The sequence below is a fragment of the Melozone crissalis genome, unplaced genomic scaffold, assembly GCF_028551555.1.
Source record: "Melozone crissalis strain CALT ecotype California unplaced genomic scaffold, PUWL_Pcris_2 ptg000107l_1, whole genome shotgun sequence".
In the NCBI taxonomy this organism is placed as follows: domain Eukaryota; kingdom Metazoa; phylum Chordata; class Aves; order Passeriformes; family Passerellidae; genus Melozone; species Melozone crissalis.
Genome location: NW_026535884.1, coordinates 6,023,017 through 6,035,610, shown reverse-complemented (window position 1 = coordinate 6,035,610; position 12,594 = coordinate 6,023,017). Strand labels below are relative to the sequence as shown.

Sequence of the window (12,594 nt, the reverse complement as noted above, 5' to 3'; positions counted from 1 at the left end):
GGATCTCCACCCTGATCCCAGAAATCCTGTGCAAAACTTTGGCATTTTGGCAGATTTGTCCCTTTTTCTTGCTTTATTAACCCCTCTCCACCCTGATCCCCTGAGGCCTGTCATTCTGAGTCTCTTTCCTCTCCCCAGGATTTCTCCTACGATGACTCCAAGGTGGAATTCAACGTGGATGCCCCCAACGGGGTGGTGATGGAGGGGTACCTCTTCAAGAGAGCCAGCAACGCCTTCAAAACCTGGAACAGGTGAGAAATTATTCCAAATAATTACTCCAATTAATTGAAATATTAATTTTAGCAATCAAATAAATATTTATATTTATATTTATATTACATATACTTAATAGAATAAATAAATACAATTCATTAATTATAAATACATTAATGATAATATTAATAATTAACATTATTCCAGTTAACTGATATAATTCAAATTTCACCTGATCTTGGGGCTGAGGCTCTGCACTCTTCCCTGCCTTACCCAACCCTTTCAAACAACTCTAATTCCAAACCTTTTTGGAAAAGGAATACCCCAATCTTATGGAATTAATTAATTTTTTTAATTAATTATTTTTTTTCCATGCAAATAAAGGCAATTTCTGTGTGTAAACAGTCCATTAAAGCATTTAATTAATGTATTTATTTTATTTATTTTATTTTATTTTATTGATTTATTTCAAAACCTAATGAAAATTGGAATTTTTAATGGGGAGGTGCTGATGTCTGTCTGTGTGCTTGTCCCCCCTCAGGAGGTGGTTTTCCATCCAGAACAGCCAGCTGGTCTACCAGAAGAAGCTAAAGGTCAGTGCAGCTGCCCCAGGTGACAGCAGGGGATGAGCCAAGTGATTGGTTAATTAATTAATTAGTTAGTTCATTAACCAACTGCTTGGCTGGGGAGGAGCAGGGATGTGGATCAGGGGACAGCAAGGCCACGAGTGGGCTCCAGGTAAAAAGCAGCAAAGATTTATGAAATAATTATTTATTAAGTAATTATTTATGGAATAAATATTTATTAAATATTTATTTGTAAAATAATTATTAATTAAATCATTACTTATTAAGTAATTATTTTGGGTGGTTGGGTTAGGAGTTTGGGGGGCTTGGGAAAACCTTGGGGGGGGGTTTGAGGCAGGAGAGAGTTTGGAGGATTTGGGAAGAATTTTGGAGGTTTTGGGTAGGAGGAATTTTAGAAGAATTGGGAAGAATTTTCTAGGGTTTGAGGCAGGAAGGACTTTGAAAGTGTTGGGAAGGAATTTGGAGGGTTTGGGCAGGAAGGATTTTGGGAAGGAATTTGGAGGAGTTGGGAAATAATTTTGCAGGGCTTGAGGCAGGGGGGGACTTTGGAAGTTTGGGAAGGAATTTGCAGGGTTTGGGCAGGGGGAACTTTGGAGGATTTAGGAAAGAGTTTGGAGGTTTTGGGAAGGAATTTGGAGGTTTTGGGAAGGAATTTGCAGGGTTTGGGCAGGGGGGACTTTGGAGGATTTAGGCAAGAGTTTGGAGGGTCTGGGCAGGAGTTTCCCAGTGGTGCCCTGGCCCCAGGAGCCCCCCAAGCCCCTCCAGGCCCCGCTGTGTCCCCAGGATGTGCTGACCGTGGTGGTGGAGGACCTGAGGCTCTGCACGGTCAAACCCTGCGAGGACATCGAGAGGAGGTTCTGCTTCGAGGTCGTGTCCCCCACCAAGTGAGTTTGGGGCTCCCCACGGATCCCTGGGTTGGAGTGGCAGCACCTCTGGCTGTCCAACCTTGTGGGAGGCATTTTTACCTGGAAACTTTGGGATGGGAAAAAGCCCCAACCTTGTGGGGCTGGAAAGTTTGGAAAGGGAACAACCCCAACCTTAAGGGGTAAATTTTTACCTGAAGGTGTTGTGAGGGAACACCCCAAGCTTGTGGGGTTAATTTTTGCCTGGAAAGTTTGGAGTGGGAGCACCCCAACCTCACAGGGTTAATTTTTACCTGGAAAATTTGGAGTGGGAACACCCCCAACCTTATGGGGTAGATTTTTACCTGGAAGCTTTGTAGTGGGAACCTCCCAACCTTGTGGGGTGAATTTTTGCCCTGCTGCAATTCCGGTGCTGAGGATGAAGAGGAGCAGCCTCACCCCAAGCCCTGGTGGTTTTTTTGGCACTCCCCACCCCGTTGCAGGAGCTGCATGCTGCAGGCTGACTCGGAGAAGCTGCGCCAGGCCTGGATCCAGGCTGTGCAAGCCAGCATCGCCTCCGCCTACCGCGAGAGCCCCGACTGCTTCTACATCGAGGTGAGCCCTGGGAAGGAAGGCTTGGAACTGCTCCTTTTACTGACTTTTTAAAACTTTATACAGCTCAGGAAAGAGGGGGAGATGTAGGAAGTTGATTTGTAAAAAGAATTCTCAAAATCTGGCAGAAAGCTCACTCAGTCTTGTACATGTATATGCAAACACTGAGATAAGCATTTACAACATAGTGTAACAAAAGCTAATAAGCCAAAAAACACTTAGAGTATGTTGTAATTTAAAAACAGTTAGCTTCTAATTGTAATAATATAAATTATAACATCTCACTCTGAAAATAAAATGAAAGTTCTTAAAACACCTCTCAGTTACCCCATCTCAAAAAAATCACTTAATCCAACACTAAGGTATCATCCCCCTCCTTTAGAGCCACTCCAAACCAAGCTGAGTTTGCTCTCCTCCAGGTGTTAATCTCCTGACTTATTGGAGGTGCTCATCTCCTGATTTTTTGGAGGTGCTGCAGGTGTTCATCTCCTGATTTTTTGCTTTTCCCCGCAGAGGCTGGACAGAACAGCCTCCCCCTCCACCAGCAGCATTGACTCAGCCACGGATTCGCGGGAGCGGGGCGGGAAGGGAGAGCCGATCCTGCAGAGGGTGCAGAGCATCCCTGGGAACGAGCAGTGCTGTGACTGTGGGCAGCCAGATCCCCGCTGGGCCAGCATCAACCTGGGCATCCTGCTCTGCATCGAGTGCTCCGGCATCCACAGGTGCTGCTGGGCTGTGGGATCCTGGAAAATCGTGGGGAAAATGGGCCGGGGTGGAGGGCAGGATCCTGGGGAAAATCATGGGGAAATGGGCAGGGCTGGAGGGCAGGATCCTGGGGAAATGGGCAGGGTTGGAGGGCAGGATTCCAGGGGAAAATCCCCAGGAAATGGGCTGGGGTGGAGGGTAGGATCCTGGGGAAAATCCTGGGAAAAATGGCTGGGGATGGAGGGCAGGATCCCAGGGAAAATGGGCAGGGATGGATTAAAAAATTCCCAGGAAAAAAAGCCCGGGAAGGGTTAAAAAATTCCCAGGAAAAATGGCCAGGGATGAAGTGCAGGATTCCAGGAAAAGTAGCAGAGCTGGAATTACAGAGAGATAATTCAGAACTCATTAGGGAAATTCTGGGCTTGTGGGATTGTAATTATTTCTGGATTTTCTCCCTCTTGGCTGAACAGGAGCCTGGGTGTTCACTGCTCCAAGGTCCGATCCCTCACGCTGGATTCCTGGGAGCCAGAGCTGCTGAAAGTGAGTGCTGGATTTTCCCAGGGAGAAATGCTGGGAATCCAGGGATTCCCTGGAAAAGGGGGGAGTTCCTCCCCTGAGCCTTTCATTCCCTCCCTGAATTTCACTTCCAGCTGATGTGTGAGCTGGGCAACAGCACCATGAACCAGATTTACGAGGCGCAGTGTGAGGAGCTGGGGCTGAAGAAACCAACAGCAGGGAGCTCCAGGTGAGCCCAAAATCCGTGGAAAAGCAGGTTCAGGGAAAACCTGAACTTCAAAACTCTTTTTGAAATTTGAGAAACAGGTGGACAAAACACCCCAGAGCAGCAGCTCCATCCCCTCATGGTGACTTTGAGCAAACCCAGTTCCTTCTGTTCAGGCAGGTCCAGAGACCTCAAAATGCCTCATTTTAGAGTTTGAGAAATAGGAATTTTAGACCTCAGGTGGAATAGGAATTTTAGGCCCAGAGAAGCAGCTCCAACTCCTCATCGTGGCTTTGGGCAAACCCAGTTCCTTCAGAGGGCTGCAAATGCCTCATTTAAAGTCCGGGAAATTGGAATTTTAGACATCAGGTGGATTTGTCCACACTCCAGAGCAGCAGCTCCATCCCCTCATGGCGGCTTTTCCCAAATCCTCTAAATTGCTGTTTCTGTGCTGCCCTCCTCCCTCAGGCAGGACAAGGAGGCCTGGATCAAGGTGAAGTACGTGGAGAAGAAGTTCCTGAAGAAGCTGCCGGGCGGGGAGACGCTGGCTGAGGCTGAGGCCGAGCCCAAGCGGCGCCGCTGGTGCGTCAAGAAGTGCCAGAGGCACAGCAGCGGCTCCCGGGCGCCCGCGGCGCGCAGGAGATACCGGCAGGAACCGGGGAGCGCCTGCCCCGCCATGCTGGCCTCAGGTGGGAAACCATGAGGGAACCTGGAAACCAAATATGGGGGGATATGCAGGAAATGCCGGCAGGAACCGGGGAGCACCTGCTCCACCATGCTGGCCTCAGGTAGGCACCTTGCAGGGAACCTGGAAACCAAACATGGAGGGATATGCAGGAAATACCGGCGGGAACCAGGGAACCCCTGCCCCGCCATGCTGTGTGCAGCTCCAGCTGGGGAAGGCTCTCCCTTGCTGGGCATTAATTCTGAGTTTCCCTGGGAAGCAGCAGCCACCCTGGAGAGGAAATTCCGCCGGGATTCTCTGTTCTGCCCCGACGAGCTCGACTCCCTCTTCTCCTACTTCGACACCGGCGCCGGCTCCGGCCCTCGCAGTAAGTACTCTGAAACAGATCTTGATTTTTATTTTTAATGGATTTTGGTTTTACCTCTGCAAGAGAGGCTGTGTCTAGCAAGGGCTCTGGCTGCTCTGAGGTGGCTTTGGTTTAAAATCTGTGAGATTTTGGGTTCTTAGGAAGGTTCTGACTGCTCTGGGATGATGTTGGTCAGAAATTTTGGGTTCTTAGGAAGGTTCTGCCTGCTCTCAGAACTCTGGGATAACTTTGGTCAGAAATTTCTGATATTTTGGGTTTTTAGAAAGGTTCTTAGGAAGCCCCTCCCTCCCCTCCCAGTTCAACTCTCTGTTGAGTTGAGATGTTGGGTCAATGGTCTTGAAGGTCTCTTCCAACCTGGTCATTCTGGGAATTTGGGGGAATTCCCAGGAACTGGGGAGGTGCTGTAGTCATCATCCCTGGGTGTGGCACTGGGTGCCAGGGTTGAGTTGAGCTCTTGGGGGCTGGGTTGGGCTCGATCTTGAAGGTGTCTGCCAACCTGGGGATTCTGTGGATTCTGTGGATTGATTCTGTGGGTGGATGGATGGATTGCTTGATTCTGTGGATGGGTTCTGTGGATGTTCTGTGATTCTGTGGATGGGTTCTGTGATTCTGTGGATGTTGTGGGTTCTGTGGATGGGTTCTGTGATTCTGTGAATGTTGTGGGTTCTGTGGATGGGTTCTGTGTTTTCTGTGACCTTCTCCCGGAGGAGGAGCAGCCCGGGCAGGCCTGGCTCTGGGCTGGGTGTTCAGGTGGCCGTGGTTTGTGTCCTGTTGGCCCCGCAGGTCTGAGCAGTGACAGTGGCCTGGGCGGGAGCACCGACGGCAGCGGCGACGCGCTCGTGTTCGGCTCCGTGGTGGACAGCGTCACCGAGGAAGGTGGGTGGCACGCGGGGGGTGGCACACGGAAGGGCTGAGGGCATTATCCAGAAACTTCTTGGCTGGAGCTCTCAGTAGAGTTGGGCTGAGGGCTTTTGAGGAGTTGATTGGGAAAGCAGAACTTTTCTATCGAATCAAGAACCTGAGTCCTGCTGGAGGGCAGGGTTAGATGGGGTTTTGGGGAAGGAGTTTGAGGGTTTTGGGAAGGAGTTCTTCCCTTTGAGCATGGGGAGGGGCTGGGGTGGGTTTCCCAGAGAAGCTGCCCCATCCCTGGCAGTGCCCAAGGTCAGGTTGGAGCACCCTGGGATAAGTTTTGGCAGCCCTTCCAATCCAGCCCAGTGCAGGATTCTATATTTTCTCATGGAATTTCCCCCAGTAAAAGGCAGAACTCCACAAACAATGCCAGGCCCAGCTTCCCTTAGGCAGCGTGGGTGACCAGGATGGCATGGGGACCATCCAAAATGCACTGAGACGCTTTGGGCTTTTTCGCCTTTGCTCTCCCTTTTCCCCTTTGCCCTCCTTTTTGCTCTCCTTTTGCCCTTTTCCCTTTTCTCTCCTTTTGCCCTTCCCTCTGCTTTTTCCCCTCTCCTTTTCCGCTTTCCCCCCTTTTTTCCTTCCCCTCTCCATCCGAACAGAGTGCGAGGTGTCGGATGACTCCAGCGGGGAGGCGGAGCTGGAGCAGGAGGTGTCGGACCTGGAGGAGGTTCGGGAGGTGCCGGCGGGGCTGGTTCTGTCCCGGGCCGCCCGGAGCCGGAACCTGCCCCTGCTGGCCGCTGCCCTGGCCCACGGAGCCGATGTCAACTGGGCCAACGAGGAGGACGAGGGCAAAACCCCCCTGATGCAGGCTGTCAGCGGGGTGAGGGTCCCCAGGGGCTGGGGATCTGGGGTGGGACAAGGGCAGAACCCCCCTGATGCAGCTGTCAGCGGGGTGAGGGGTTTGGGATCTGGGGTAGGGGGCTGGAGCATGGGAGCTGTTCAGTGCAGGTGAAATGGTGTGGGAATTCCCTCTGGGAATCTCTGGTGTGGTGTGGGAATTCCCTTTGGGAGTAGTCCAGTGTGGGTGAATTGGTGTGGGAATTCCCTTTGGGAATTGTCTGGTGTGGGTGAAATGGAGTGGGAATTCATTTGGGAATTAGGTATGGGTGAAATGGTGTGGGAATTCCCTATGGAAATTGGGTCTGGGTGAAATAGTATGGGAATTCCCTATGGAAATTGGGTCTGGCTGAACTGAGGTGGAAATTCCCTTTTTGGAATTGTCTGGTCTGGGTGAATTGATGTGTAAATGCCCTTTGGGAATTTGATATGGAAATTCTCAATTGTCCAGTCTGGCTGAACTCAGTGGAAATTCCCATTTTTTTCCCCATTTTGCCCCTTTCCCAGGGCTCCCTGCTGGCCTGTGAGTTCCTGCTGCAGAACGGGGCCGATGTGAACCAGCGGGACGCGCGGGGCCGGGCGCCGCTGCACCACGCCACCTACCTGGGGCACACCGGGTGAGTGCAGCCATCCCATCCCTGTCACCTACCTGGGCACACCGGGTGAGTTCTGTCACCTACCTGGGGCACACCAGGTGAGTGCCACCCATCCCTGCCACCTACCTGCCACATCCCTGCTGCCCATCCCATCCCTGCTTCCTGTGGGGAATTCCCACCTGGAGAGCACAAAACCTCAGGATCTGGGGGAATCCAGCTGGAAAATGCACATGCAGCTCGGGGCTGGCACGGGGCAGGGTGAGGTGGGAGATTGGGGTGCGATCTTTTCCGGGGTGGATGGGCAGGGGCTGAAGTGGAAGTCCCAGAGAATTTGAGGCTTCCCCATCCCTGGAAGTGCCCAAGGGCAGGTTGGAACAAGCTGGGATAAGGATGATGAGCTGGAATTCTGTTCCTTGGAACTGGAATTCTGTTCCTTGGAGCTGGAATTCTGTGACTCTCAAATTCCTTTCCTGAGGCTCCCTGTCCCCCAGGCAGGTGCGCCTGTTCCTGAAGCATGGGGCTGGAATTAGGGATTTGGGAATTCAGGAATTTTGTAATTCCTTTCCTCCCCAGGCAGGTGTGCCTGTTCCTGAAGCGTGGGGCCACCCAGGACACCCCGGACGGGGACGGGCAGGACCCGCTGAGCATCGCGGTGAGCGCGGCCAACGCCGACATCGTCACCCTGTGAGTGCCACCGGGGCTGGGGAATGCTGGGAGACACTGGGAGATACTGGGAAACACAGCCTGGGGACTGGGAAATACTGGGAACCAGCAGGGGCAGGAATAACCCACCCTCGTGTCCCCTGCAGGCTGCGGCTGGCGCGCATGAATGAGGAGATGCGGGAGGCAGAGGGGCCCCTGGGGCAGCCCGGGCAGTACCCCAGCAACAGCCCCACGGAGCTGCAGTACAGGAAATGCATCCAGGAGTTCATCAGCCTCAACATCGACGAGTGTTAGGGACAGCCCGGTGCCCTCGGCCGGCCCGGAGCCGGGCGGGGTCCGCGCGAGCCCCACCCTTGGATATTCGGTGTTTTCCCTGCTGGTTGGTCTGGTTGTGATGCCTGCACACCCCGAGGGTTGAGCTGCCCTCAGGGGGATTTTCCTTGTGGGGTTTGAGTTCTCATGCTTGACTACTGGATGGCTGATTTTTATTTTTTTAATTTTTTTTTGGAGGGTGTTTTTGGAGTAGGAGCCTACCCAGGGTATGACCATGGAGTGTGTGGGAAGTGTGGGACATGAGCTTAGAGGTTAAAAAACAACAAAAAAACAACAAAAAAAGGAAAAAAATTTCAAAAAGAGAAGAAAAGGAAAAACTTTCTGTGACCAGGGGAGAGCCACCAACACCAGGAGCAGACACAGCTCTCCCTGAAGAACTGGCTTGGAATTCTGGCAGGGATGGTGGCTGGAGCCTGCTCTGCCCTGGGAGGGCCCCGAGGTGCCCTCCAGGCTGGATTTGGGGCAGGGATGCTCCGGAGGCCCAGCCGGATCAGGATCAGGATTGGGATCTGGATCAGGATTCAGGATCTCCAGCTCCTCACCCGTTGCTGCTCTCAGGACTGAACCGGCCACGCTCCCCTCGACTGCTGCCCTGGCTGCTGGGCTGCCCAAAGCCATAGCTGCCCTGCTTCCACCCCTGCAATTCCCGGAAGGATTCCCATCCTGTGGCATTCCTGGAAGGATTCCCATCCCGTTGGAATACCCAGAAGGGTTCCAGCCCCACTGGAATTCCTGGAAGCAGCAGCACTGATCCCTGTCGCTGGCGATGGGCTTGGGGCAGGGAGGGGAACAAGCTCCAGCTGCTCGGTGCAATTTCACAGAATCCCAGATCCCATTGTCCCAGAATCCCAGATCCATTATCCCAGAATCCCCAGGCTGGGAGTCACCCTCAAGACCATGGAGCCCACCCCATGCCCCCACACCCCAACCAAACCACTTCTAATCCCAATCTTCTTCCAATCCCACCCAGGGATGGGGAATTTGCCTCCTCTGGGTTCCCTGCAGGTCTCCATGGGGGAAATTCCACCTGCAGGAATCCCCCCTGTGCTCCCCCCATGTGCTGGGGCAGCTCAGCAGCTTTGGAGCTCCCCAGCTCTGAGGAGCAGCAGAATTTTTGTGGTTTTCTCCTTTTTTTTCCTCTCTCAGCTGCAGTGAGGGAGCGTGGCTCTCCTCGGAGCACTTTGCTGCTGTCTCACCCTGTCCTGGGAGGGTTTATGGAGCTCAGGGGGCTCTGGAATCCTGGCTGGAGCTTGGAGGCTTTCCCAATGTCCCCAGCTGCAGCTGGCACCAGGGTTTGTCAGGATTTGGGGGCAGGATTTGGGGTCAGGTTCTGTCAGGATTTTGGATCCCAGTCCTGGCTGCTCCTGGCACAGTTAGGATGGGGCTGGGAGCTGATCCTGCTCCCGAACCCACCCGAAACCCCAGCCTGGCTCCAGCAGGACACCCCAGATCCCTGTGGAACCCCAAACCCTGCTGGATCCCAGCCTGGGGCTGGCCCATCCCGCGGGAATTCCCTCCCCATTGGTGCTGCCCCCACCCCTGGGGCAGCTCTTGGTGCTGATTCCCCCTCGAGCCGTGCAAACCCTTCAGGTCCTTCAGAGCTCTTGGGAGAAAAGAGAATTCTCACATTTGGGAGTGGAGGAGAATTGTCATCATTTGAGAAAAAATAATTTCTTCATTCTTGAGAGTGGAAGAGAGTTTTCACCATTTGAGAGCAAAGGAGTATTTTCACATTTAAGAAAAAAGGAGAATTTCACATTTGAGAGTGGAGAATATTCCTCATTTGGGAGCAAAGAGAATTTTCACCATTTGAGAGTGGAGGGGAATTTCTTCCCTCTTGAGAACAAAGGAGAATTTTCATATTTGAGAGTGAAGAATTTTCACATTTGAGAAAAAAGGAGAATTTTCACATTTGAGAGTTGAGAATTTTCCCCATTTGACAGTGAAGGAGAATTTCTTCACTCTTGAGAGCAAAGAAGAATTTCCACCATTTTTCACCACTTTTCAATTTTCACCAGGACAATTTCACACTCTGCTCTGCTCGTGGGTTTCAGCACGGCCATAATTTGAATTATTTGAATTTTTTAACCTGTACAGCAACTCCAAACTGATTTTCAACCCCCCCCCCGCTTTTCCCAGCTTTTTTAGGAGGAGTTCAAAACCCGACTGATCCTTTTGAGAACCGAGGAAAAACCACAGCTTCCATTTTTGGGTCATTTTATTTCACTTTTTCTGGGAATTCTGGCCACAAATCCTGGCCAGGCTGCACCCTGGAAGCTCAGACTCACTGCTGAAGTACATGAAGTTGGAAAAAAAATGTAAATATCGATGCAAAAAGAAGCATCTTGCAAGACAATGGATTTATTTAACATTGTATTGGTACTTTAAATATTTAGATTCAATGTATAAAAGCAACTTGGTGCACTTTTCCTATCTGACAGTATTTTGGGGGGTTTTATGTTCTTTTGTTATGGGTTTTGTGCTGTCTTTTTTAATCAGTGGAATTGTTTAAGTATTTAATTTATTCTTATTATTGATGTGCCCAGAGGACTAGTGCAATTTTTATTCAATACAGTTGGTCTGTATTTAATGTCAGGATTTTTTCCGTAGCGTTTTTAGGGAATATTTTTCCAAAATTGCCTCTTTTTTTTTTTTCCCTCATCCCAATTTTCCTCCCTTCCCCCCCTTTTCCCCTTTGTGTTTCCATCATGGATTCAAAGCCTCAAAATTTGAGATAAACCAAACACCCTGCAGTCCCCAAACCAAAACTTTCTCCAGGAAAAACACGTTAAGGATGCACTTCTCCCTGTTTCCTGTGTTTCTTGGACTTTTATGTCTCCTTGGGGGGGTTCTGGTGGGGTGTGTGCTCCAAATTTTGGAGGGGAGAGTGGGGAAGGCTCGCAGAAAATTCAATTTTCAAATTGAAATTTGAGCATTTCCAGGCTTTGAGGGGGATGAAAAAATGAACATCTTATTGTTTTTTCCTGCCTGAAACGCAGCTGGATTTGTGTTGTACCATCCTGGTTGGAAGATTTTGATGCCCTAAATTAGATTTTCTTTTTTTTTTTTATTTTATCTTTTATTTTTCCACGGGGGTGTGAGTGTTTTCTCTTGGATTTAACCACATTTAACAGGAGGAATTTAAAAGTTAAAACCCCTCAGCCACCAGGATCCTCCATCCTTGGGACTTTTTGGGATCTGGGGGAATTTTTCTCTCTTTATTTAACCCAAGTGCCTGGACTTGGATCCAGTCTGGGTTTGGATCTCTGATTCCAGCTGGGACTTTCAATATTCCAGGGTTTTTTCAGGTTATTCCAGCCTTGCTGCCTCTGAGCTGGGAAATTTCTTGGAGTATTTTAAAGGAAAAAATTAAAAAAAATAATGGCATTGGAAGATTTGATGCCTTTAACCAAAAATCCAGGTGTGAGAAGCTGAGCTGGGCCAGGCATCAAATGGAATTGTTTGTTGGAAAATACCTCTGAGATCATCAAATTAATTAACTGATCATTAATTAATCATCCTGCAGCTTCCAGGAGAGAACTGGAGGGAGGATTTTGGGATTGAGAGATCAGGAACATCAAAAATAGCAGGAAATATCAAAATGAGGATCGGGAACAGCAAAAAAATTTGTGATTTGTGCAAAAAAACCCCAGGAGCTGCTCAGGGAATGCACAGAATTCCTGCCGTGGGTGGAAAAATGGAATTTTGGAGTTTCCCAGCAATTCCTGGGTTGGGTTTTGGAGTTTCTTGGCAATTCCTGGGTTGAGATTTTGAGTTCCTCACCAATTCCTGGTTTGGGTTTGGGAGATTCTCACAATTTCTGATTGGAATTTTTGGGTTTCTCAACAATTCCTGGTTTTGGAGTTTTTTAGCAATTCCTGGTTGGAGTTTTTGAGTTCTTCAGCAATTCCTGGTTTGGATTTTGGGGTTCCTCAGCAGTTCCTGGTTTGGGTTTTTGGGTTCCTCAGCAGTTCCTGGTTGGAGTTTTGGAGTTCCGGGGTTCCTCAGCAATTCCTGCTGCTGTCCCTGCCCCTGTGTCCCTCTCAGGGCCAGCAGGGGCCCGGAGGTGACACCAGTGACAGAGCTGGTGACAGCCCTGGGGACGGAGGGGCTGAGGGACAGAATGGCTTTTGGGAGGTTCCAGGATGGGTGGGATGTCCCCATTTCCACGGGAACGGGGCTCACTTGGGAATGGGCTGGGGACACCGGGAGGGGACACCGGGACGGGACCAGCACGGAGGGGTTTGGCTGCAGATGCTGCTGTCCCCAGAGGTGGCACCAGGAGAGATCCCTGGGCCAGGCCAGAGATCCTCTTGGGCCAGCTCCGAGGGGTTTGGCCAGGCCAGAAGCCTTATTTGGTTATATTAGAGGGGTGTTTTGGCCATCTCAGACATTTTTGTGGCCATCTCAGAGGGTTTTGGCCACCTCAGATGTTTTTTGGTCAGTTCAGAAGGTTTCTGAACAGCTCAGAGGGGTTTTTGGCCATCTCGGACATTTTTTTGGCTATCTCACAGGGGGTTT

General features: G+C 50.7%; 1 protein-coding gene across 1 annotated transcript in view; it reads left to right on the top strand.

The window, feature by feature from the left end:
- The window catches only part of ACAP3 (ArfGAP with coiled-coil, ankyrin repeat and PH domains 3), a 32,851-nt gene extending 23,934 nt beyond the window's left edge, over nt 1-8,917 (top strand). Inside the window, exons 11-24 of the mRNA XM_054291901.1 lie at nt 139-251; nt 755-806; nt 1,584-1,684; nt 2,146-2,257; nt 2,768-2,976; nt 3,430-3,499; nt 3,610-3,704; nt 4,149-4,369; nt 4,628-4,732; nt 5,516-5,608; nt 6,244-6,464; nt 6,989-7,098; nt 7,651-7,761; nt 7,887-8,917. Coding sequence (XP_054147876.1) covers nt 139-251; nt 755-806; nt 1,584-1,684; nt 2,146-2,257; nt 2,768-2,976; nt 3,430-3,499; nt 3,610-3,704; nt 4,149-4,369; nt 4,628-4,732; nt 5,516-5,608; nt 6,244-6,464; nt 6,989-7,098; nt 7,651-7,761; nt 7,887-8,034 — 1,761 coding nt within the window. The 3' untranslated portion in view covers nt 8,035-8,917. The remainder of the gene's footprint in view (nt 1-138; nt 252-754; nt 807-1,583; nt 1,685-2,145; nt 2,258-2,767; nt 2,977-3,429; nt 3,500-3,609; nt 3,705-4,148; nt 4,370-4,627; nt 4,733-5,515; nt 5,609-6,243; nt 6,465-6,988; nt 7,099-7,650; nt 7,762-7,886) is intronic.
- Nucleotides 8,918-12,594: the final 3,677 nt, after the last annotated feature.